This window comes from Alosa alosa, chromosome 18, assembly GCF_017589495.1.
Source record: "Alosa alosa isolate M-15738 ecotype Scorff River chromosome 18, AALO_Geno_1.1, whole genome shotgun sequence".
Classification (NCBI taxonomy): Eukaryota; Metazoa; Chordata; class Actinopteri; order Clupeiformes; family Clupeidae; genus Alosa; species Alosa alosa.
This window is the reverse complement of record NC_063206.1, coordinates 26608863-26635550: the sequence shown is the minus strand read 5'-3', so window position 1 is coordinate 26635550 and position 26688 is coordinate 26608863. Positions and strand designations below refer to the sequence as shown.

The 26688-nt window shown below is 40.6% G+C and overlaps 1 protein-coding gene across 1 annotated transcript in view; it reads right to left on the bottom strand.

Moving 5' to 3' along the window:
• adgrb3 (adhesion G protein-coupled receptor B3) overlaps positions 1–26399 on the bottom strand; it is a 146777-nt gene extending 120378 nt beyond the window's left edge. The window contains 2 exon segments of the mRNA XM_048269104.1: positions 23332–24100; positions 26319–26399. Of these exon segments, the coding sequence (XP_048125061.1) occupies positions 23332–24085 (754 nt within the window). The 5' untranslated portion in view covers positions 24086–24100; positions 26319–26399.
• Positions 26400–26688: the final 289 nt, after the last annotated feature.

Sequence of the window (26688 nt, the reverse complement as noted above, 5' to 3'; positions counted from 1 at the left end):
GTTTTTTTTTTTATGTGTGTGCTTAACACCCCTGGAAAGTGTGCCGTATCGTTCTTCCTACAGACGGCTCATCACGCCACCCTAAACAGTTATCAGTGATGAAAAGAGAAGTGTCGCGTCAGTATCAACCTTAGTTAGACCACATTGAGGAGCCGTGCGTAAACATCCCAGCAGCTCTCTGCGGGACAAGGCCCAATTAAGACAAGAGTGTTGTGCTACTGTTCTAAATGATATCATCTATTCTGAATCTGCATCAAGACCCTGCTTTGATTAGTGATCTACGACTACCCAAACAGGCTGACAGACAGAGAGAGAGAGAGAGAGAGAGAGAGAGAGAGAGAGACTTCACCAAACTTACTGTTAGAGGAATGTTGCAGGTAAACAACATGGAAATACATCACAACAGTACACACATAATGCTGTAATGTCTGCTATATGATAACAACACAGGACTGTTAGTTCGACTGGACCTAAATAAAAGACATTACTGTAACACCTCGAGCAAAGGTGAATGGAGCCAACTTGGCTCATTTTACAAAATTATACAATCTATCTACTGTACAAAAACATCCAAACAGTACCACACTCAGTCTTCTGCATGACACAGTCACTTTTGATGACTGGTGAGCATTTGTGAGTGTTTCTGCCCTGTACATTGCGCTGTCTATTCGCACATCAGACTTGGAGAAAGGCAAACGCCAACCCTGCCGACTGTCCCACTGCCAAGTGTGCTCTTCATTTTGGATCAGTGAACATGCGAAAGCTGTAATTAATGTCATTTGATTTGCCAGCTCGCATTGACGCATGTGTGTGTGTGTGTTGTGTGTCTGTGTTATTGTGTCTCTCTCGCAGCTAATCCATCATAGCCCATATCGCTCACCTCGCCTGTCAGTAATCTCATCTCAGATTGATTTTTAACACTCCTTTCTTCTGGTGTATAGTATGCGGCCAATTTTGCATCAAAGCATTACAAACACAGCCCATTGCTATTACAGAGGTCATTATTAATGTATCATCATAACCAGGGGCACTGGAGGATGAGAGAAGGCCTGCCAATATAATTTGCCTGGCAGGGGGAGGCTTACTCTGCCGTCGTTTCCATTTCTGTACACATTGCGATTCATAATTTATCATTGGTGAGGAGAAATGGAAGAAAAACAGCAAGCTATCTCTCAGCTGTGCCGGTGAGCCTTGCATGAAATCTTAACTGAACCTTAACTATCTGTGCAGACAACGTTAGAGTCACGGTGACACATACTGTCAGTGAATGGGAAATTAGGAGTAATGCTGGAGAGGCAACGAACACATGCATGGCTTTGACCACAATCATTGCCACCTCACTGAGCTACACAGAGAGCTGCTTCTTACCACTGACATACAAATGTTAGAGGGAGCGTAAAGCTCTTTTTTTTCGATAGCGTCGCTCTGAATAAAAGATAAAGACTAATGTAGGCCATGTGTCAACATGCATTTTAACCAGCTAGGCTAAGCTAGCTGACCAGTCCCAAACGTGGCTGGGTTGAATTCATTCAAATGTATTATGATTTACTTATTCACTGCACACACACACACACACACACACACACAAACATTGATCAGTTGTGAATATTCAGAATTGAATACCTCTTCAATTTCTTCACTAAAGCATGTGTCCTGTTTTTCATATATAAACAAAATATTATTATCTGTAAAGCAAATATCTGACAAGGCCAGAGAAGTTGGCAGACTAAAATTCTAAACATATTTATTTATCCTTAGTTTCCTGAAAGGTTATTTCAATTTATTTTTTTGGTATTTTTTGGTATGCGTCAGGCCTGGTGAATTAAATGGTTTCTGCTCTGTATATATCATCAACACATTCTATGCTGTTGTCTCCTGAGCCTTCAAAGGCCTCTATTTTCCCTCAGATATGACTTCCTGTCAGTGGAGCTGAATGAAATCCCACCAGCGCTTCAATGCCAAAGAGAGTCCACTACATATAAGAAAGCCATCATGGTAAATTGAATATGCAATTGTAAGAAAGCTAACTGTATCCAATATTGAACTGCCTTTCTAAAAAGCGACCTAGAAAATGCAAACCTGCTTAAACTAAATAACATTCAGACAAGACATGTTCTTCATTGAAAGTCACTCCCCACTACCATTTAACTGTGTTCGGTGTGTTGATAAGCGGAAGTTATTGTGTGCGTCCTTGTGAAGTCAGTGTGTTGATATGTCCCTGAAACGCCAGAGATTTCAGGATTGCGGGACTCGTCTGCTTCAGTGGCTCGGCAGCTTCTTCGGCAGATGCTGTGCTTCTTCCAGCTGTCTGGCACGCACCAAGGGCGCAGGGCTGTTTTTTTTCCTTTTTTTTCTTTTTCTTTCTATTTCCTTCTTTGTCTGTATGCGAAACTGAGTTGTTCTTATCGTGCCTGTGTAGTACACAAGCATGAGACATCCCAGGTCTCTCACTCTGCTCACAAGGTGAGAGGGAGACAAGACAGACATCCAGACATACAGACGGACGGGCGACTGGACGGACAGCAACCGGCTAGAAGGCAAAGAGACAGACGAACAGACACTGCAGGCCTCGCGTGCTGCTTACGAAGTGATATGTAGACGGACAGAGGGAGAGAAAGATAGACAGAGTGGCAGACAGAAAGATGAACGGGCAGAGAGGTAGATGGCCATAAGAGGGCATGTTTAGGTGGTGGTGGAGGTCAGGACGAAGCCTGGAGGGTGCGTAGGGTTCGATTACGGATGGAGGAGAGGAGAGGAGAAGGGAGAGGAGGAGGTGGAGGAGAGCAGGCTTTGGCTGCTTTCTCAGGCTGGAGTCAGGTGTTGAATAATTAAATGGGAAAGGTTTTTTTTTCCTCTTTTGCCTGCTTCCCTTCTAGAGAGACAGGTGGTATTCATTTGACATAGACACAGCCTGCGTTTGACAGGCTCTGCCTACCATCACTAACTACGGGCCAGCCTGGAGAGGGACAGAGCAAAGAGTGTGCATTTTCATTCATCGTTTTCATCTCACTCTTGATGCGTTTGTTTCCCCGAGCTACTCTTTAGCCCATATGCATCTGGACAAATTATCAGGCTTCTGATTTTCCTTTTATCGTTTAGCTAGCGTCTACTGGTCAAATTGCTGCATCATTACTACACTAGCTTCATAAAAAAACACTTCACAGGCTGTCTTAACCCATGAATGTCCAAGCAGTTCGAATTCTGGATATGTTGAGCTTGATATCACCTGATGGGAACACAGCACAAGCATAGTAATGGATTTTCTGATTTTGTGCAAACCTCAATGAGAAGCCAAATAGAAGCTAGTTTACTCAGTATTGTGCTGAGAGAAAGGGTCTCAGTATCACTAGATGCCTTTTATTGTCTCTCTGTTCTTTTATCCGTTCATTTGCAAAGTATTTCCGATGTGAATTGCTCTATGTAAATGAACTGTCCTTGTCTTCTTTTATCACACTGGTTCACACAAAGCAACAAAAGCAGTGCCAAGTCATAAGGGTAACGATAGAAGGACACTACAAAATACTCATTTCTCATGAAATGCTCCAAGAGGCCAGCCATACCATGCCAAGAGTCTCGCCTGAACCAAGCGATGAAATAAAACAGAATAAGTCTGCATGCTGCAGAATCAGCCCTTTACTTCTCTCACTGTGGGTACTTCAGCCATGTCAAACCCCACTTCAAATGAGCCAAGATTAAAACATGCTGCACATATACCCTTGGTGCGCCACAGACTCACTGACATTTAAAAAAAGCTTCCGAACGGGTTTGGGGGCAGAAAACAACAACACTGAGTGAAAGGCCCAAAGACCTTTCATCTAGCTCAAGGAGTAAACAAGGCTGCGAGGGACACACATGTTTTTAGGAGCGATTCTGTGAAATCTATCGATTCTCCAACGGGGAAACCTTTGCTGCCATCTGGCTCCATCGCCCCTCCCTCTCCTGCTCACTTGCCGTCACCAATGGCTTCGCCAGGCTATGTACGAATGAGCACCAATAAGGCGTAATTCATTAACCTCCATCGGCCACACTTAACTGCTGTGCTGGCAACATATGTCACAGCTAATATAACTTCAAGAAAGCTTCTTTTCTCCCTAAGTCCCCGCTATAAGCAATGCAAATTATGGGGTAATGGCAAATGGAGGGTGAAATTCACCTTAAGGATGCTAGGGGATAGGCAGAGGAAGCGGGTATTGTGACGCAGACCGTAATGGGGTCGGGTGGAGGCATGTATACTTTCTGCAGCCCTGCTAGGATGCGCTCTGGCAAGGGATGTGAGCAATCTGTGATTAAATCAATGGTTTAGCCGAGTGTGTGGCCTACCACCCACCACCCCTGACCCTACGGCCTGCACTGTAACGTAACCACTGATGGGGGTGATGGATTCACACACCCGGTCAAAGGTGGCACTCTAGCACAAGCTCCACTGGCTGCTTGTGAGCGCCTCAGCCGCAGTGATACCGTGAATTAATGATGATGACACACACGTCCCTTATGGGGCTTTTTATGCACTGTTTGGTACATATTGTCAAGGGGTATTACTCCGCAGAGCTTACTGGGGAGTCCATCTTAAATGGGGAAGGGTTGCAGGGAAGGAGTCCATCTTAAATAATGTTTGCAATTGAAAGGAAATGTGCTGAAAATCTGCACTTTCATTGGACTCAGCGAAAAAGCAAAAAAGAGCCCCTGGTTGATTTATAACGCCAGATAAACAGTCCCAGACTGCACTGTCAATTCATTCTTTCTCTTGTCACAGACCAGTGTGTGTCCATTCATCCTGCCAAAAGGCTGAGCGCGCTCTCACCCATGGCTTCTGCCACCCCAACCCCTCCCCTCCCTCCATTCCCAGTTCAATCCCTTTCTCTAATTTGTCACCACAAATCAGAGAAGAAAGCTGCAATTATTGCACTTGACTGTTGAGTCAACAAAGCAGCAGCCAAGGTCTCAGCACGCCGCATGCTGATGGCCACGCAAGACTCCACGACGAGCCGTTGATATTTCATGTCTACCAATACCAAGAGGGAAACAAGGAAGCAAGTCCGTCAAAACTCACTCAACAGAGGTCCATTCTGGAAAACAAAGTTTTAATGAATATGAGAAGGCTTTGATATGCATGTGGAAACGACCACAGGCATTTCACCTTAACATAATGAGAGCAAACACAATTTTTGTGTAACGTATTGTGTGGGTCATTAAAACATGTCATCTACTGGGAAAATAACTTCGTCCAAATATTGAAAGTGAAACTGCATCAGAAACATGTACAGTGTATTACAATGTGATCATCCATTTTGTCTCATATCATTATGTGGTATAAATTGATTTGGATTCAGCTATACTTCTCGTTGGAGTTGGTCTGACTGTTTGCTCCAATTCCTTTGTATTTTCTTTACTCAATCCATATCTGCTCTGTCAAAACTAGCTAAAAAGACTGAAGACCAAAATAATTTTGTCATGTGCAGAACACCATATGGCGTCCCTCCTCCAAGGATTCTGCTATGTCCCAGTTGCAGCTCCTCCGAGTTTTATATTACACATCTGAGCACCTCAATTATCAGGGCAGACATCTTCCCCAATTCAAATAAATGGTAAAGAAATCTAGAGAGTGCAGAACTATTTTTACCTCTGCTACTGCTCCATTTTGAACAACAGTTTCCATGGAAACCTGAATTCTTGCTTGCATTTTTGGGCTGATCTTTACCCGCTGACAAAAAGAGTCCATATCACAGGTAAAAGGTTAAAAAGTGTGACTTGTATTGTGTTTGAGATTCCTAGAGGATGGTAGAGTGTGAGAGACTTTTTGCACAGTGTTTTTATTCCTGTCCTATAATACTGATCACTTTCACCCAAATGTAAGCTATCTCTGTGGCTTGTCAGGCAACCCAAAAGACAGTCTCATTGAGGAAAGCTACAGTGGCAAACATGTAAACCAAATACAAGTCTGCTCCCTGCCCAAGGCTAACGTCTACCAGGATAGAGTCCGCAGAGAAGACAACAAGCAGCCGCTACGTCGGCCATGTACCTGATCACAAAAGCCCTTCCGTCTGCTTAATCCAATTATCAAGTTCACATCCCATCATGGCGAGATGCACTTCGAGGAGACTTAATGCAGCTCTCACTGACATGACACCAACTTCCCTGCCATGTCTTTAATCAAAGGGGGGGATACAGTGGTCAGTAGGAGGAGCTTGGTAGGCCTACTAACCCTTTGATTTTTTATTCGTTTAGCTTTTTCCCCCTTTCCCCTTTATACCGTACCTGTTAGCACTAGCATGGAGCACTGAAGACAGGGTTGTTTGGATCCCCCTGGGCCAAGAGAACAAATTTGGGAGCTGGTAGTGAAACATGTTCCAAGAAAAGCAAGAAGATAGAACTGCACAGGCTGACTTTAATAAGACAAGTTGGCAACATGAAATGTTATTAGGCATCCCTGGCAATAGCTACAAAAAAATAAAAGATAGATTCTGGGCACTTTGTGTATGCTCCATCGCTTTATGTATAACTTACAGCAAATGCACACACTGGGACTTGTGAGATCCACTCATTCTTCCTTACAGATAACTGTTTCCTAAGTTATTGGACCAGATACTGCTACAGATTCTACAGATACCAGATACTGTTGCTGATCCTACAGATACTGAAACTACAGATACTAACAGTTTGGAAAGTAACCTGACTGTTATGTTTACTGCAATTGTGTGTCAATTTATCAAGTGAAATGTTTATATATATGTATAATAAATGTTTATATATATATGTATAATATATATAAAAGACACCTTAGATGCAGCATTCTAAGACTACAATTTCATAAATAAATGTATTTCTGAATAATATGAAGGGAAAAAAGATCTATTCATAGTTTTTCATCAAAGCCCTGAGTCTGCCTGTGTCAGGAGAGCTGATCACTGCTTTCAAAAAGATGAGGCATCTAGCATAATCATTTTTATCAAAACAACATTATTGATGGGTTTCTGAGTAGTCTGCAATACAGACCATGAGTTATCTTAAATTATTTAAATTTAGGGTGCTAAAAATACACACAGTATGTTATACTAACATTCTGCATGGACATGCAACAACATGTATTTGTGATTTCTGAAAAGAATACAACTCTATCCCTAGTACAGTTGTGGTTAGTAATCAGTTATGAACCAAAAAGTTCCAATCGCAGGGATGCATCAGCTCAAGTAAAGAACAAAAAAGCTAAAGAGTCTTGTACTATCTGTGAAGGATGTTAGGGCCCATGTTACCACTTCATGTATTCAGGCACCAGCTTGCAATTGACAGAACTTGTGCAGTGGCAGTATTCCATGAGACAGACTTGAGTGAATCATGTTGTTGATGAATGAGTTGCATCATTTTTGTCCAACTTCAGTTCTGACTGATTTGCAGCAGTGTCAAGACCTGAGGTATCAGTGAGACCCTCACCTTTTGACTAATTACCTGGTGAGGACATTTCATTTCAATCATCAGAAGGCTGCAGCAAAAGGTTGCAGTAGGCTACTCATGAAATGTCAGTGGGAAAGAGAACAAAGGCAGGCTTTTTAAAGGCCACATATGGGTGTTTTTGTTCATGCTAATTACTTGTGTTTAACTTGTGTGTGCCATATTTCTATGACTGCCACGTGCTTAATTAAATTCCCCAGAGAGTTGTAAGGGGGGGGGGGGATGAGAAAGAAAAAAAAAAACTGGCACAAAAAACAAAGTGAAACAAAGTGCCTAACAAAAAAAAAAAATGAAACTGAAAAATAAAAAGCCCAGAAAGTGACAGGAAAAGATGGAGGTGCCACAATATTGATCCAGTGCACAGGGGTCAATTTCTCAAGCACCTCTGGTTTATCTGTCACATTGCATCAGCCTGCTGTGGTCTGACTGGGGCGAAAGCACCATGTGTCACGGCACGTTAAGCCGCCCTCTCACACACACACGCACAAGGTCTATACCAACGTCTACTGTCGGGCACCTGGCCAGCAGACTCATCTTAGTCATTGCTCTCAATAAATTACAGTTTTGATAAATGAATGGAGCGAATGAATTAAATGTCAAGATGGAAGTGAGACTATTTCACGATGACCACAGTGAGACTGTCCATCTGCTCAACCTGACTGTGACACATGTAGTTTAGTCACATGTTCCAGTTTGGATGAGATTATATGACATGATGGCTGGTATATCCTCTTCATGTAATGTCCGCAAATTAGCCGGATCTTAAAGGGACGTTGCATAAACACATATGTATATACATTGTACAGAGAAAGACAGAGAGGCTTCACAGGGTACCAGTACTCTGAAAGGCAGTCAGAAATAAAACCCCATGCTTTTAACTTGAAAAAGTCAAAACAAAAGAGCTTAAATACTGCTCTCAAATGCTGCTCAGCACACGCTTTCAGCTGCATTACACATGATAGTAAAAGCATTTATCACCAAACTGCTCCAGATGTAATGCTTGTTTTTGTACATCTCTTATAGCAGTCTTTGTTCTAACCAACTTAAACAACTGCATGCCTTGTGTGTCACATTACGTGTATGCTAACTGTTTGAGAAGCCTTGTCTGAGTATCAAAAAAAAAAATGTCCCATTAGTGGAAAACAGATTAGGTCTTTGCTGAGCTTACAAATTTAACGATGGTAATGTACTCAGGCCACCTAGGAAAATGGATCCCTTGAGAGAGCATTTAAACGGTTTCATACTGTCTAAAAAACACTCACCTTGACTTATATTTAACTCATATTGTACCTTTTGATACTAAAGTAATGGGTCATATTACTCCTGTTCTCTGTTTTGTTTTCATGTTGTGTCTGGCCATGTGACAGTGTTTAGAAGATAGGCTCTGTTCTTTTGAGTTGAAAGACCAAGCCCTTTTCTACATTAACACTTTGAAAATAATAATAATAAAAAAAGATAAAAATAAATAAAATAAATAAAACAGTCTGATCACAGAGAATTTGCATTTCAGAAACAAACTGCATGTCCCTTACCATGAAATAAGGCTTCTACCGCCACAATAACAGTTGGTGACATTTGTTTAATGTTGCTATGGCTATCTGCTTCAAAGACAAGATATAAATAAATGTATCAAGGTTACTTGCAACAATTATCAAAGGAAATGTGTACAGCGGAAGTGTGGCTGCTGATGCACTGACTGGAAGGAAATTACCATTTGTTTTGTATAATCACCTTGGAAAACAGTAGGAGACAAATATCACTGCCTTTATCAAAGATGTGTCATCAATTAACAACATGATGGGGACAAGGCACAAAGAAAGAAAGAAAGAAAGAAAGAAAGAATGAAAGAATGAAAAATGAAAGAAAGAAAGGGAATAAAATGAATGAATGATTGCGTGAATGAATGAGTGAGCGAATGCAGCTATATAGAAGAGTTAAGCAATAAGGTGTGACACAGAAGAAGTCACAGACATAAAAGGAATCACAAGACCTTTACAGTCACTTTCCCAATTATCTGCATCATATTTATTGTAAAATCAAGGCCTTACATGGCCAAACCATACCAGATGATAATACATGTTACCTCCATCTGGCATCCACCAAATATATGCACGACCGGCATCTGTATCAAGGCCTACAGAATAAAGATTACTCTTGAATAAAGCCTCTTGTAGCCTACTCCACGGATCGTTATGACTAAACACATTTCTCTCATTCCCAAGTTACAAGCATAACACAAACCTAGGTTGGCAAATATCTGCAACAGCCTGCTCATGACAAGTAAAGGGCTACACATGTATCTGCTCAGCACTTGAAATATACTATGTGCAGTGCAGGTACGCAGAAAGTATATCATATTGCACATAGTGTTGCTTTGAGCTGGAGCATAATTAAAGGAACACCATGCAAAACACAACCAAATCAAATGTGCCATCACTCACAGAAATGAATAGCTCAACAACAAAGATACTGAAACCAAACCTGAATATTATAACTATCTGTCAGAATTTTCATGATACCTTACATTTCCAACAATATTCCCTCAGGCAGTTGATCAGTCAAAAACCAAGTGAAATCTCATTGCTTGAGCTTTGTATTTTGGATGCTTGGAAGCAGCCAGTTCTCTAGTCCTTCGATCAGTTCTATTTGTTTGTTTGTTAAATAAATGCCTATGAACTTTGAAATGGCAATTTTCCTGTGCAATTTTGCCTGTGCACCATTGTTCTTTAACAAGGTGGGCTAACTACTAATTTAGTAATGGCGCCATAAGGCAGACATCAGAAGTATTTGATGACAGGGGCCAATTTATGTCTACTCAAGAGTGTAATGAGTGTGGCTACTGATTCACAACATGCCCTCGCTCTGTACTGTCTACTCCGTCTTAAGCTGCTTTAGATAAAAGCTGATGAATGATTTGTAAAAGATAAAGGAGTGTTTTGTGCCCTCAACCTACCTCTGCCCATTTTTTTCCGGAATTTTCTTCTGCTCTGTGTCCCCAAAAGACACTTTTATTCTGTGCCTGTGCCTCTGTATGTGTGAGTGTGTGTGTATATGTGTGCGTGTTTGTACAGTATGTGTCTTTGTGTGTGTGTTTGTGTGTGTGTTATGGGGGCTGCACCTCATAAAGGCAGCTGGCTGACCCCTTATCCCGCTTGTGAAGCTGGTGTCTGGAGTCACCCAGGAAGATCTGGGGTATAATCACCTCTCTAACTCGTTCCACGACCCCCACTGACAGCTTGAAGGCGACTGTTGGAGTCCCTAATGACTTTTAAACTGTTGCCTGGTCCCTGTGGCACACCTCTGAACGAGCTTACATCCAAGCCACCCGAAGAAAGAAAAAAAACACCACCAGCTTTTACAAGGACAGGTTTATCTGGATGTAACAACAAAAGAAGGATCAGCCCTTGTTGAGGGTAGAAAAACTGCACGCCAAATAATGAGATACTCTGAGTCTCTTTCAACATTTTTAAAAACAAATACATTCCTGCAAAATTAGTATTCCGCTCCTGCTTTTCAAAAATAGCCCAGAATGTAATCCACTATTTTAAACTGCTAGCACACTGAATATGTACCATAAAATATAGAACTAGGCTTGCTGAGGACGTGGAGGTTCATATCCTTGACTGAAATGAAAACATCTCACAATATCTGTTTTTTGCTTTTGGTTCTTTTCCTTTTCTTATTATTATGTGAGACTGAGCCACCATAATGCATTAATATTACATTTGTTTTGGATATTTTCCTTTTTTCCTTTGCCTATTATCAGGTCAGACTGAGCCACCATAATCAGCTCATGTCACATGATGGCCGTAAATGTAACAATTCCACCAAATTAAAAAAACAAACACTCTTGATAGATGTCGGCTCTCGATCTTTGTAACAACCAAAATGGCATACTCTAAATAGGAAAATCAGTGGGACATAGAACTGGACACAACACAGGACATATAAACTGAATCCTTCTTTGCACGTTATTTGGTTACTCCAAGCCAGTCAGGGGCGCGAGGCTAGTAGACAGATCCATCTCCTTAACTTGAAGGTCATCACATTGAATATTGTTACTTGTCCAAGTGCTGAGAAAGAGAGATGCCCTTACTCATCCTTAACACTTCAGGAAGCAACAAATCAAAGATTGCCCAGGCAATCAAACTTGTGATAAACTGTGTTGATGTGAAAATTGTCTGACTGCTCAATACAAGCAGATAAAACTGGCCTGAAATCTAATATCTCAGTCTCTCTGACAACCACATACGTAACAAAATTAATTTGTGTGAGGTCTTTTGAGGTCTTGTAACTTCAGGGCATAATATTTGTGGGTGCAAACTGCTATGATAAAAAATATATATCTAGACAGAAATACAGCAGTCTATGAAAAAAGGGAAAACCAATTTTGGGGATGGAGTGCTCAATGTTCTCACAGACTTTTGCAAAAGCAATGCAGTATAACAGCACAAACAGTTCAACAGATCGAATAGAATACAATAATAAACATATAGGGGCCATCGAGATTTCACATGACATGTTGCTGGGATAAACACATGCATTTAACACCATTGTATGCAGGGATGGATTACTGCACGGGCCTACCGGGCCCAGGCCCAGGGTCAGGGGCCCTGAATCCCAAGCCTTTGCATGGAATCATTGCCTCAATAGCAACAAATCAGGATGTAGGCTATGAATCTGATTGAATAAAAGTATTGGCCATCCCCAAAATGCACCAGAATACAGGAAATCACATCATACAAATTAAACATTTTCTGGGGGAGGACCCCCAAACCCCCCTTCCCATTATGCAACAATTGGGGGGGCCTTAATACAACTGGGCCCAGGGGCCCGAAAGTTCATGATCCATCCATGATTGTATGAAGTATAGGCTACACTTAATGTATACAGTGATGAAGAGGATGGAAAGGAACTACATGCCACAGCACCCAAAAACACATGATTAAGCTCTCCCACTTTCTACTCTTTGCACTGCAGTTAGAAACCTAAATGCCACAGAAGCTCAGGTGTAACTAAAGTATGAACAGGCACTACCCAATCTGCGAGTGGCCTTCAACAAATGCAGCCACGATGATGATGATGACGACCTGCATGCTAATACCTAGCATTCGCTTATTTCGTTCAAATTTGGCATGCCATCAAATTTTCAATTCCGCAATCTCCCACACCGAGAAAGTCCACTGTAACTTTTTGTAAGTAGTTGGAATGATGTTTGCGTGATGGGCACTCCTCGCGCATCAGTGGGGGAATATCAATCAGCGGCTGTTAGACCAGCAGGCACCCCTCCTGGGGCTCGATTGGCTTTCCCGTCCACTTTGGTGACATAAACAGTCTTGGTGAGTGACAGTTTCATTTGCCAAGGTTTCAGGGTGGATGTTAATGCAAATGCCTCCATTCGGTGGACTGTAATTGCCATCCAATGACAAGCATAGCTACACTGATGCTGAAATGGGCATTTAGACTGCAAGTTTGATCTAAAGAAGTATGGACACTGAGCATAAAATGGAGACATCTATGTATTTCACAGGCCTTAAGGGCCATTCACACCAGGAACGAAACTAGAACAATACAGTTTGTGCGTCCATACTGACCAATGACAAGGAAAGTCTCTCCTCTTGTTGATGAGTGTGATGTCTAAAATTTGATGGATTCTGATTGGCTATTAGCTTTTTATTGTTCTCAAAATCACTCTGAAAGTGATTTCCAGTGATATTGTTCTTCATGTCGTTGTTATAGTATATGTGTGGACGTTATCATATTAGCTAGAGCGATACTTTTTTGCTGTTATTGTTATAGTTATTGTTCTTGGTGTGAATAGTCCTTTATCCTTTCCATTCACCTTGTATGAGGAGATGTATAGTTGGTTTCATTTAACATGAAAAGGAACAAAATGGGAAAATTCAAATTTAAGCCGCAGAGAGGCTGTTCTGATAGAGGGAAGTGATTCAGCCTTTGCTGGGTCTGTTTGTTGTCTTTAGGCCACAGCGCTTTAATCAAACACTTTTCAACCTGCTAGTGAACGGTCTTCCATGGGACATGGCGGTTGACATTTGGGTCTGGCAACGCACTCACAGGACACCTGAGGGGCCGAGGCCAGCTGCCAGTTACCGTGACACTGGAACAACATGTCACCGCAGCATGAGGATAAACAGCTCCACAATTTCCGGATCATAAAAAATATTGTCTAACGAACGCAATGCACCATCGAGTAACAGTCAATAGTCCCCAGAGTTATCATTAGGAGGGAAGGCTCATTTATTAATGCACGACCTGAATATAAGGACACAAATTGCTTTCTACATTTGATGTTCCCCTGTCTAATAAATGGCAAGCCACCACACCAAGTGTTCAGTGACTCACCAGACAACATTAATCTGAGATAGGCCACCCCCCAAACATTTTAATGGACTTCATATATAAGAATCAATTCTGTATCCAAACACTGCAATGCAATGTTGTCATGGCTAATTGGTCTGCCTTTAAGAAAACGTCAAGGACTCCCTTCTAGCACAAGGACTGAAGAATAGTCACAGCTAAGAAATACATTTATGTTATTATTCTTCAAACAACAGCAGATAAATTGAATTGATTAGTAGCTATTTATGGTTTTGCATTACATATATGCTGGTTGTAAACAAATTTAAATGACTTACAAAGGGTTTGGAACAAGCCTTCCTTAGAGACTCATTACTTTTGACGGCCATATTCATATTTCAGCCTTTTTGAAGTCAAAGAAAATAAGCTTGCACATGCAATGGCACTTTTTATGTTTAAGAACCCAGTTACATTTGAAATTGGCAACTTTTTGAAAGGCAGACTGAAGAAAAAGTTATGGGTGAACATTTATAACCACCGTGCAGGGTTAATAGGGTTCTTCATGGTGGACATTTTTCTGTCAGTGAAAATGTACAGTAAACTACTGAATCTTTAAGAGTCCAGCTGTATGGATAGTAGACTGAAGGAAAATGTATGATTACATGACATTGTGTGGGGAAACTGTAAATATCTACCTTGTAGTGTTACATGTTAAACACTATTCACTTTGGGAACAGCTTACCACTGTCAAAAACAGCAATATGTGTCACAAAGCTTAAGTGCTTGTATGAACATGAACAGTATTTTGTTGTGTACATTACATTTACAATAATTCATTAAACAAACACTACAAAAATTAGGAATAACATTCAAGCTACAATACAGAGGAGACCTTAGTAACAATTAATACTGTTGTTGTAGCTATTTACTCCGGCTGATCTAAGTTGTCATTAATGGTTGCAAGATAACAGCGCTGTTGTACTACGCTAACAAACAAGGGCTCTGGAGCTTGTAGTGGAGTAACATCCTGCCAAAAATCCTTTACAAATTCATTCAAAGCTTTCCTAAGTTAGTGTAAATGTCTCAAAGGTCATTCCTGGGTCAAATCTACCAAAGGAAAATTCATGATGTGTGCCATGCTTATGCACACTGAGCAGGTTAATTAGGCTCTTTCCTGTTTGCGCAAAACAACTTTGCTTCTTGTCTGAGTACGCACAGGAGAATTAAAGTGATTACACTTTGTTTTGGCTCAATAATGTTAGATGTCACAATTATACTTTATACTTAGGTATGATTTAATTATCACTTATAAACACAATCAACAGCCCAGGAAGATACAAGTTTGGTTTGAGACCAACTTGTTCAGTACTCCCACATATACAGTCATGGCATTACTTTACATCAGGTATACTAGTCAAAATGAGAGAATTAAATACACCTAATGCTCAAGATAAAAAAATACTTCCAGTACTGGTCTACCGTTGTCATTCTCAGTCAGACTTGAAAATAGTCTTAACTGACTGTGCCGTCAACTTTGGCACCTGTCTGAAACCTATTATTTATTAGCATGTGTGGAAGTGACATGTTTTATTTAACTATTTTGTTGGTTCTCCTCACCATATTTGTGACAGTTTGTTGTAAATTAGGTGACAATCCAGATGGTATCAACCAGAGGAGCTGAATTTTAATGTTAAAAAACAGGCAAAAATAAGAGGCTATTATTGTCATTAAGGAAATCCACCATAAGTAGCCACATATTTCCATGGGAGCAGGAGGCAAAGAGTGCCCTGGCCAGTCATCCTAGAAGCTAAAATATTGAATATTCTGGAATACTGAAAGCTAAACCCCACTGACCACGGCACGTTCTGTAACATTCCATTGTACATATAACAACACACACTGCATGTGTATGTCAGTTTACGTAATGACTTAAAGAATTTAAATTGTCAATGAGAATGTCAGTCTTTGAAACTGCATGACACATCATCAGGCTTAGGCCTACATTCTCAGATTTCTCAGTTGTAAAAAATGTAAACTAATTACAAAATGATGTCAAACTTCCCCAAACAATAATAAGTCAAATGCATGTTAAAACAAATTAAGTTCTGGATATCAACTTTCATAAAAACCAATATATGTAGGCTTTGACCGTGCGAATATCAGTGACTACAACGAAGCCTTGATCACAAAGAGAAGTTGTAATGTGAAGAGCTTCATTCAACGACTGTGAAAATAATAGCTTTGACTATTAGAGAACCAAAGCAGAAGCTACAACTGTATATTCTTGACGAGGAATATGTCTCTGATCAACTTACAGACCTTGAGTTTATGTTTCTCGTAAGATAAACAAGGTTTTCAAAAAAGACTAAGCAAATTCAAAGGCTTTCTCAGTCCAATTGCTGACCAAACAGACTGCACACTATTAAGTGAAACTGTGCTAAGACGATTCCACAACACCCCTAGAGACACCACAGGATTAAAGTCCTCCATGAATGCAAGAAGATGGCTCATTACTTATATTTTAGATAAATAATGGCAAATTAATATTTATGATGAATTTATCACCATGTTTAAATAATGCATGTTGAGCTTCATTCGGCACACTGGGAACCTTCAATTTTTAATATTTAAAACAGATAAAGCTATGGCTCAGAGAGCATTGTAATTCGACGCATTGTAGAGTTTTTACTGCCAAGACAAATTTATGGAGGAGATCAAACCATCCAACAACATACTATTATGTAAACTCACAATACACCACCCCAAAACTAATATTTCACCATGGCAAGTCATTGTAGGGACAATCTTTAAATGCCATCCTCCGATCCTCTAAATGTATACCCGTGAAACACATTAGTCAAGATAATGCCATCATCAGAGCAGCATTATGGCAGAATTTGTCAATGCAGCAGTTTATCTATAGCATTTGAATGGGCAACAGCAATTTGTATGGCCGACGATAATAGCAGCTAGTGTTTACATGTGAGGGACTGTGATTTAGGTGCCATGTTATAACTGCAGCTCTGGTGAACTCTACCGAAACACATCCATTCTTGAAATAGCAGCAGGCCATGGGGCTGTGGCTAAAACATGGAGGTATTAGACTTGCCTCAATCATGCTTTGTGACCAATAGCACAGTTGGCTCATTTGTACCACGTCTACTGTCTGCCGTTACCCTGTTTGGTCTTTTGAAGGGTACAGTGAGGGTATCATGGTGAATACAGAGCTGAAAAGGTATTAATAATGCATTGTTATCCACACAGTGAAACCAAGTGTTGTTTTAACCAGTTGACTGGGCCATTACGGCGAGCTGTAGACTGTAATCAAAACTTATTCATTCAGCTGTCAAAGGCATGAAAGCAGTTTTTTGGTGCACTGTCTATAATCTGTTTATTCTTTCACTTGCTTGATAAATTATGCATGAGCAAGTACTACCATTGCACTGTAGTGTGTGTGTGTGTGTCTGTATGTATGTATGTGTGTGTTTCTGTAAAATATCAATAGTGCTGACCCTAAAAGAAATGAATTTTCTCCCCCGTAAAGCCTTACTTCGGTATCTCACTTTACTTTGCTTTACATTCATACACTGAAAAAACGAAATAAATCCTCTAACAGATAAATTAAATAAATGAACAACTTCCTTGCCATTCCATTAACATGTGAAGAGACACTTACAGTGCTTGCATAAAGACTTTAAATTGAGCGTAATTTAGCACATTACCTCAAAAAGAAGAGGTTCTGAACCTGACATAATGCAAAGAGCATTTTGTGTTATCGCCAAAGCCTGTATATTCCTCATGTGACACTCTTGTTGTTGGTGCCAGCCAGCGAAGCGGCTTTGAAGTTGAAATGGGATGTATGGCAGAGCTGAAAGAACACAGCTGCAAGGGCTCTTTTTGTAAATGGCACCTCTTTTTTTTGCGCATTGAAGTGGGCCAATGCAGACACAGGAGAGAAGAAGCAGGCAAAAGTGTGTGACGAACAGCTGCATGTTTGGACATCACATCACAGAGAATGGTGCACTTGGGGATCTTGAGTTTGGAAATTTAGTGATTCAGCAAAGTGCTCATGTTTAAATGACATTATTTAAACAATCTTATACCTATTACTGCAAGTATTCAATTGTATCACAATGTATCTGACTCAACAGAGTGTGATAAAAGACAATCAGACGATCTCATGTTATTCTTCATATTATTATGCTGCCTCTTCAGTTCTTGTGTCACCTTGCCAAAATTCCTTATCAGCACCAATCAGAATTGTCATTAAGAGTTACATCCTGTTTTAGTCAGAAAGATCTAGCCTAACTATTCTCAACAACCCTTGTAGGAATTAATTATCATACTACATATCATTTTATCAAATTGTCTCAATTTCTCAATTGATCTCCCTCAATATATTTCAATATTTCACCAACCACTACTTCATCTAATTCAGATGCTAATTTGTAAGCATACTGGCAGTATAAGTGGTCTGTATGCATGACCCGTCGAGACATAGGTAAGCACTAATGGAATGGAACAGCCTTGTTTAACACGTGCAACATCAGCAGTTGTGTTACCTTCACTATTTCAACATCCAACATGTCATCACACTACTAACAAAATAAACAAACAATGGCTAAATGCCAAATATGTAATCATTTGTGTGTTTATTTCTGTTTACATGTACAACTGTAATTTTGCCATATGATCATGTGGACATTTCCTCAATACAGAAATGGTTCACTACCATCTCCATGACAAGACAAGGAAGATCAGATTGGCAATTCAAATTATGGCCCCAGACAAGGGGAGTCACTTATCTGTATTAAATTTAGTGGCGCCATAACATTTGACTTTTACGGATCCCCTCAAAAAAAAAAAAAAAAAAAAAAAAATGTGCAAAAAAATATACACGAAGCATTTAGGCAGCTCTCCCATCTTCCTGGGGATTGAAGCTAAAATGGCCAGCGAGGGCAGTGAACAATAGAGGCTGAGCATAATGAAGGGTGACTACTGAGTGGCTTGACTCAGATCCAAAGTGAATAAAAGGCCACGCCATGCGGTGGTGCCGCAGTGCTAGGAAATTTTATGGCAGCTGCTGCCAAATTAAAGGAGACTTGCTCTCATAGGTACATACACACAGCATTTCCTATTTCAATATCTCTTCTTTATTATGTGTTATTGCTCTTAGTGGTTACACTGACTGACTACAGTACAGTAACATGTTTTTTTTCTAACCTCTGCCCTTGGTGTATAATATATGATGGTAATAAGGCCAAATTGGTAGACTCATTACCAAAGAATCACAAAAGATTACCTGTTAGTCTGTACAACATCCATCCTTGAATCTGAACTCGCCCATTCATGCTACTTGAATAGTAGCAGATTACTCATTTCATTGCCTTAGATACAACGCAGAAGTTTCATGTCAATCTTAAATTCCCTAGACTGTCATGGCAAGGTTGCAACATAGACACATGTGTGCTATTTTACTCCAGGTCCTCAATGATTTGCTTCTCTAGCTAATGTTTACACATAGTTTACTGCCTATTAACCGCGGTATACACATTCATTTTGCTAAATTTCCTCAGCCATAAGGATAATACACAGGGCCGGGCTATACATGGGAATGCATTTATTTGCTTCATTCTTCTTTATGATTAAAGCACGATTCATTGGTCCATTGGGCACTGCGGTCAATACACAGTTTTTTTCAATTTGCATAAAACACTGTCATGTGTTGAATACAAAATGTGGCTAATACACAGGAAATTACTGCAGTCTCTCTGTGAAGAACAAATGTACAAATATATCATAATTTTGCAACTGCTCTTATCCTGTGGGTTTGACAGGGGACAGCCACTCCAAGTTGAGTTCATAGGAATGGCCCAGCGGAGAGCGTGCCAGTCTATTTGACTTTATTAATGCCAGTCTTTGTCATTACTCAGACCTCAGTAAGGCCCTGAAGCTCCGTTAAGCAAAGAGACTGAGTGACACAATGCCTCTCACACAATGAAATACGTAACGCCTTATTTTCTCGAAAGCAGCATCTGGTGAGTTCTCAGGGCCGGGATGGCGAATATATAAATATATAAACCTATAATAGCCAATGGCAGGCATGCACAGAGTGTCATATAATGAGACAATGCCTCAAGATGTTCTCCATTTGCTTGGGCCAGATTCATTTGTGACTAATGTAAGTGGGACAATTTGGTGGAGCTGAATCTAATTCCACATGAAGTGTCAGAACGGCTTAAAATGGAGAAAATGGGCTATAAAAGAACCGAGTGGATCCACAACCAATGGCTGACGAACCAGGATGGTTCCTTGCACAAAAACATATTGCATCAATACCTAAGCTATGTGAAAGAATTTGAGGTCACTCTAAGTTCTACAAACCTACAAACTGGGCAAATATGTTCCAGTCTGCTTAACTATGAAGTATGACTATGAATATAATACAGTAAGCCTTCTTAGGCTTGCATTTTCACAATATACAGTATCCTTCCTTACAGTATCTTTCCTTTCAGGCTAAGATGGTTCATTGCTGTAAATTGTAAATGTCAGCGACATATATCTACCTCCTCACGCAGCAAAACCCCTATTATGGTGCAAATAATTCATTTCAAGGCTGTATGACTAGTGCTTGGAGCAGAAGCTGATGAACAGAGTAAAACTGTCAAAGAGCATGTCTACATGAAAACCCAAGGTTATCCCTCAGTACACCACAACACACAACACAACACAACACAACATAACACAACACAACACAGCACAGCACAACACAACACAACACAACACAACACAACACAACACAACACAGCACAACACAACAGTCCCTGGACACTGATGGTCAGAAAAAGTGTCTTTTTAGCTGGAGGACGACAAGTTCTTGAGGGGAGGTTGTGACTGTGAATAATGGGGTTCATATGACCATTGTGAAAAGGTCAATATCACATTTTCTAAAAATCTCACTGGGATACCTCTGACAGGGAGTCATGAAGCAGCCAGAAAACTCATGGTTTCTCCTGGATTTACAATGTGCATCAATGTAGACACAGCTGGCCTTCCAAAAAAAAGCATGTTTTTTTCAGAGGATGTGCTTCGTAATACTGCCTCATGCAACAGCAGTTTGGCAACCACAAGAATCAAGCTTTCAGGGATCCTCCCTTTCAATGGTACATTAAAGAGTGACACCATCACAAGGTTTGTTGATCCTTTCACAATGTATTTGATCAACAGATCAAAACAACTCCATCCCACTGGGCTATCCTGAGATATGTTGGAGCGACACATAGTGATGTCTGATTTTCCATCAGGCGAGAGAGAGAGAGAGAGAGAGAGAGAGAGAGAGAGAGAGAGAGAGAGAGAGAGAGAGAGAGAGAGAGAGAGAGTGGCATGGCTAATGTGATGAAACAGGACGTGGTACTCTCCTTTAAATCCAGTCGTGATCTACCGGCTATCCAGAGGAAAAAGGATTTAGACTCTTCTCCCCGACACAAACACACACATGCAAGCACTCGTGTATCCACACACACACACAGACACACACACACACACACACACACACACACACACACCCTATAAATAGAAGCTATTCGACACTATTCTGTAAATAAATAAATGGGTGAATAAATAAATAACGCCTGTGAACATATGCTATTATTAACACGTTGATAATTAAATATGCAATGTTTCATTTGAGGGATAAAATTATACCAAATGCATACTGTGTTAGCACCAAAAAACAAGTTTGATCTTGACGTAAGACCAGTGGGGAGATTGTGTGTCATTAAAAGCATGATTTAGAACTTGCTGATGCTTTCTCAGTTGAGGAGGACAACTCACCGTTCCACCTAAATGATATCACTCTAGGTGGATACCAAGGGAAAACGAGGCAGATGTTTGCTTTCGTACTTACAATTAGAAGCCGACGAGCTACAACTTCATTCTATGCCTAATGCTGTGCAAATATTAAAACAGTCAGAGGGAAATCGGGGGAAAAATGGAGTCGGCTCATTTACATGTTCAGGATTTGCAAAGAGGCCTACTGAGGCTTAAGCTAGCCTCCATAATACCCAAACCTAGCCATCTCGTCTGATCAAAGATGGCACTCATTCTCTCAAGGGACAGAATAAAGTGGAAGCCACAAGGGGTTACTTCTTTGTTTTAAAACCTCTTGATGTATTACTTCTTTTCTCAATTGTGGGAGGAGGACAAATTGAATTTGTCATTATGCATCCTGATTTCCCCCACACCTGACTCCCTCCTCTTCACTTACACGGCAGTGAAGAGAACTCCTTTTCCTGGCCTTAGATCAGGCCATTGTCATCCTGTTGCAGGGCCTCTCTAAGCATCATTAAGCCTCAGTCTCTCTACTAGCAAGGGGAGGTAAGGTGCTTATCTTTCAAGCCACACAGAATACTTTCAGGTGGGCCTGAAAGTCAACATTTTACATGACACAACATATTTTACATTTCCTGAAAACCAGAACAAAAAACATGGGATGTAAAGATACTCATTCAGTTAAATTGGGGGAAATCCTCCACAAAAATATAAATAAAAATATCATCCTTGAAATTAATTTCAGTCATTTGTTTTCAGTCTTTTGTTTTCAACCATCAGCTCATTCAGTGACTGTAAGACCATTCCCACTTGAGTGCCAACACAATCTACCTTACTTTTCCATCACACAAAAAAGCCTGTAGACAAAATATATACTTTTATCAGATTATCTACCACTCAGCTATGGTACACTTCTGTATTTTCCCCCTACACTACAATACATGGTCACCTCATTGCTAAATGATGTAGAGCTACTGAGGTTTAGGACAGTTAACTGAAATCTGATTCTTCTTTTCGCTGCCTGCTCATCCACTGTATGGTTGGCACCATGTCGTTGGCACAGACATACTAAAGATCCTCTATACATTTTCATGGCAGGAAATGAAGTCCTGCACCGACTGAGTCAGTCTATTCAAAGTCAGAAAACACCCATGCACTGATGGAGATTATGTGTGCTTACACCAGGTAATTAGTGAAGCTTCAATTAAATGCGTTCAGACACACCAAATGAAACTGGTTGTAGGACTCCATGGACAGTGCCAACAGTGTTAATTTTCATCTACAGACACGTTTTCTTTTTATTCGTTAGGATTTAAACACTGCTGACTGCCTTTTTATCCGCAGTATGGGAACACTGTCCTTGGGAAAACAACCTGGTTTGATTTAGGCTACCTGTTCATATTGCACTCACTGAAATATTTAATTGTGTCCATTATAATAGGGAAAAGGTAAGGCTTTTCTGTTTATATTAGTGAGGTAGAAAAATAATGGGAGTAGGCCTAACTGATAGAAGTAAATCAATAGTTCGTCTGATTGCGATGCAATTGATATTTGTCATCCATACTTTTTGATAGGCTCAATCTTCTCAAGGACAACAACCTAGTCATGCTTTGAACGGGAGGGGAGAGGGTAGGCCTACAGGGAGGGATATCCATACATTACGTGCGTCGTTAATATACACCACATCAATCAGTATGAATGTTAAGTTTGCTCCACCAGGAAAGGTTGTGTACTCACCCTCCTTCAGAGGCCGTTTCACCTCTGCGCTAAGATTGCACGTCTGCGCAGTTTGCAGTTGTGGGGTGAGGCATCCCTCCGTTTGGGGATTTAAAGGCAAGACCACATTGTTGAGCATGAGCATATTGTCGGAATCTCCATCGCCCAAATGTTGAGGACAGGTGCATTTTGTATAAACCATTCCACAAGTTTCCACAGTCCCCTTTTCTCCTTTCAAGCAGTTTTCCAACCACGTACATAACACTTGGCAACCAAACTGGCTTGGACTCGCCTTATTCAAAACCAAAAACTCCACCACTGACTTCAGATCTTCCTCAGGTTTCTTCGGTGTCAATCCATTGTAATCGAAAGGGAAAACCCGCCGAAGCTGCACGAAATTCTTATCGTACTGCAAAAATACATATATATGCTTAGAATCACAAAGGTAGACGATAGATTCGTTGCTCCGCAATAACTCGTTGATCTTCTCGTGTGAGAAATGATCAAATTGATAAGCCAACAAGGAGAACTCTGAGCAGCTCAAGTCTCGTTTATAAAGTTTAAGGTAGATGCTGTATTTGGTAGGGTCAGGGTTTTCCAACGTCCAAGTACAGTTGGTATAGTTCTTCGGAAACATCTCAGTCACCGAAAAAGATCCATAAATGACTCCTTTCACCAAAGTGGAACACCAGAAGTCTTGGGCACCAGTTAATCCAAACATAACCAGCAGATAGGTGGAAAATATATAAATCAACAGGTTACGAATAGCCTTCATCCTATGTCATTTGGCCTGCAAGAGACAAGTACAAGGAAAATGGCACGCAAATGAACAATAGCTGTCAGTCACAGATTACACATGAACTACATCCCAAATGGCTAAATCCCATTTGATTGATATTTTAACATTAATAACATTTTTGTTCATTGTATTCCCTCTTCTAGAAAACAAATATCTAGCAATAATGGTTTGCTATTATTATCGGTTATTTCGTCTTTTCACAGTGAGTCAAACACAGTTCGGATAAACATTGCCACCTTGTGGTCTCTATAAATTTTAGATAATAATTCTTAGCAACTCCACCTAGAGAGATAGCAGCAGTTCATGATTCCCCTTATAAAATCATCGAAACATTAGTAACCAGGCATAGCATATTAGCCAATGACTCTCAGCGCTGGCCTTTGTTTTGGCTGCACAGCAGTGGTGGCCTATGTAAATCGATGATGTAAAGAAACATCTATAACATACAGTATTGCATCGATAAACAGGTGCTCATACATTTCACGTTGAAAGTGCCATGGCATCTTTTGACCAACAATAAATTGGTATTTCGCCACGTAACCCCCTATTTTCTGACCGCAGGTGCTATTTAAAAAGCAATATGTCATTTTTTACTTTGGTTACATCACCTTCGTCAGATCGGCTAGGGAGACTTTTACCTAAACCACTTTCATAAACTATTGTGGTAAATGGTTTGTTTGCCACACAAGGGGCGACGTCAAGACTTTGAAAACGTCATAGCCAAGTAGCCTACGATTCAACAGTGGTCGGTCCAATATAAGTAGGCAACAAAATAAATCGCAACGCAAACAAGACATCTTCTGTGAAAGACTTGAGGTCAGAGCCGTCAATTGTGTTATTATGCCTATATTTGGTTTAAGTCTCAAGACAGTCCCGCTCGTGTAATCTAAATATCGCTTGTGACACTCGTTACTTCTGTAATTTGTCAGTCTGCAGTCGGGTTAGCTCCATCAACAAGACATCGAGAGAGAGAGAGAGAGAGAGAGAGAGCAGGGGGGAAATGCTAGTCGATGTCCTGATTGCATTAATCCTGTAGGCATTGCAGCTGTGTGCGGTGTCACAGCGGTGTGGAGGCATTGAAATGTAGTGAAAAGATGGTGTCTAGAGAATCGGAATATTCCCTGAAACTGGGGATTGGGCATTTTACGCATGAACATTTCTTTGTGGTGTAAGCGCTTATAGGTACAATATAACTATATGTTGATGCAGACTGCGCCTAGTATATTGCGCGGGGCCAGTTTCGACAGGACGAAAGGACTCTTTAACCGTTCACTTCGGCGAATAAGCTACATCAGATGCTTTATCGCCTTATTCCTCTCACGAAGTGGATAAAATAGGCTACCGCTATTCATGACATGCAGCAATGTCCAGTCCGATAGTCAAATGAAGAGTGGATGGGGTATATTCAGAGGTCTAAAATGAAAATGCTTTAGGTTGTTCAAATCCAAGTTTTGAGAACAATTATACGGATTGACATAATTAAATATGGCTTTAGACAGAAATTTTATCAAACACAGACGGCGCCAAAACTCATTTTTACACCTTTTTTAAAAAACGGGAAAGCATCTATTTACTTAACATTAACCGGGATGTAACGGTTGATATGGTATCCATAAAATAACCATTCATATAGATTACATACAGCAAATTCTTTCCAAACAACTGGTTTCTGATGTACCTCCTTCAACATGTAACTTTGATTTCAAATGCGTCTAGGACCAATGGCACGGTTTAGATCATGTCCATTTTATTTCCCATTTATAATGTTTCTGGTTGTATGTCTCAATAATCATAATAATAATACTAGTAATGGTAATATTAATAATTATAATACTACTACTAATAATAATATACTCACCTTACACTCCGGAAGCTATGGCTATTTTTCCCACATACTTGTACACATCCTTTAGAAATAACAAAATGCGCTGGCTTCTCGCAAATCAATACTTCCCATTGCCAAAGAAAGAAGTCCAGCGCAACAAGATGGGCAAACAGCACAAAATGCGTTAGACTTCAGTCTGGCTCATCTCCCGTCTATCCACCACCTAAACGGAACCCGCCGAGCGCAAAGAGCGCAATTGAAACAGCCTGTTCTAACGAGGCAAAACAATCCACCGACTCAGATTTATGCGAGGGTATTTCGATGAATCATCTGCTCTTGTCCTTGCTTTCTTCACAGACGGCAGCAGGTAGACAAAATCCTTACCGGGGCGGCAGGGAGATGTTCAGATCCTGACTTAGCATTGAGTGAGATGGAAAGCGCTTTCTCGCCTGCTCGCTCTCTGAGCTCCAGGACTGGGGCTGCAATATCACGTCACAGCCACTAAGAGAAAGCACGTATGGACGTCTCCTACTGCATCTGGCACCCCTTTCCCATTCTTTCACACTTACATAGCCCTCATTTCATTTCAAATCAAGGTAGAGAGATGTTCCTCTGAAACGGACCCAATTCAGTCGTAGAACAACACTGTGTCCGCCTTAGCAGCCATTTACTGTGGGCTGCTTGCACTGCGTTTGGATTAAAATGGTACTTGCAGCAGACGCGCAGCGATGGCGTTGCAACGGGGAAAGGAAAG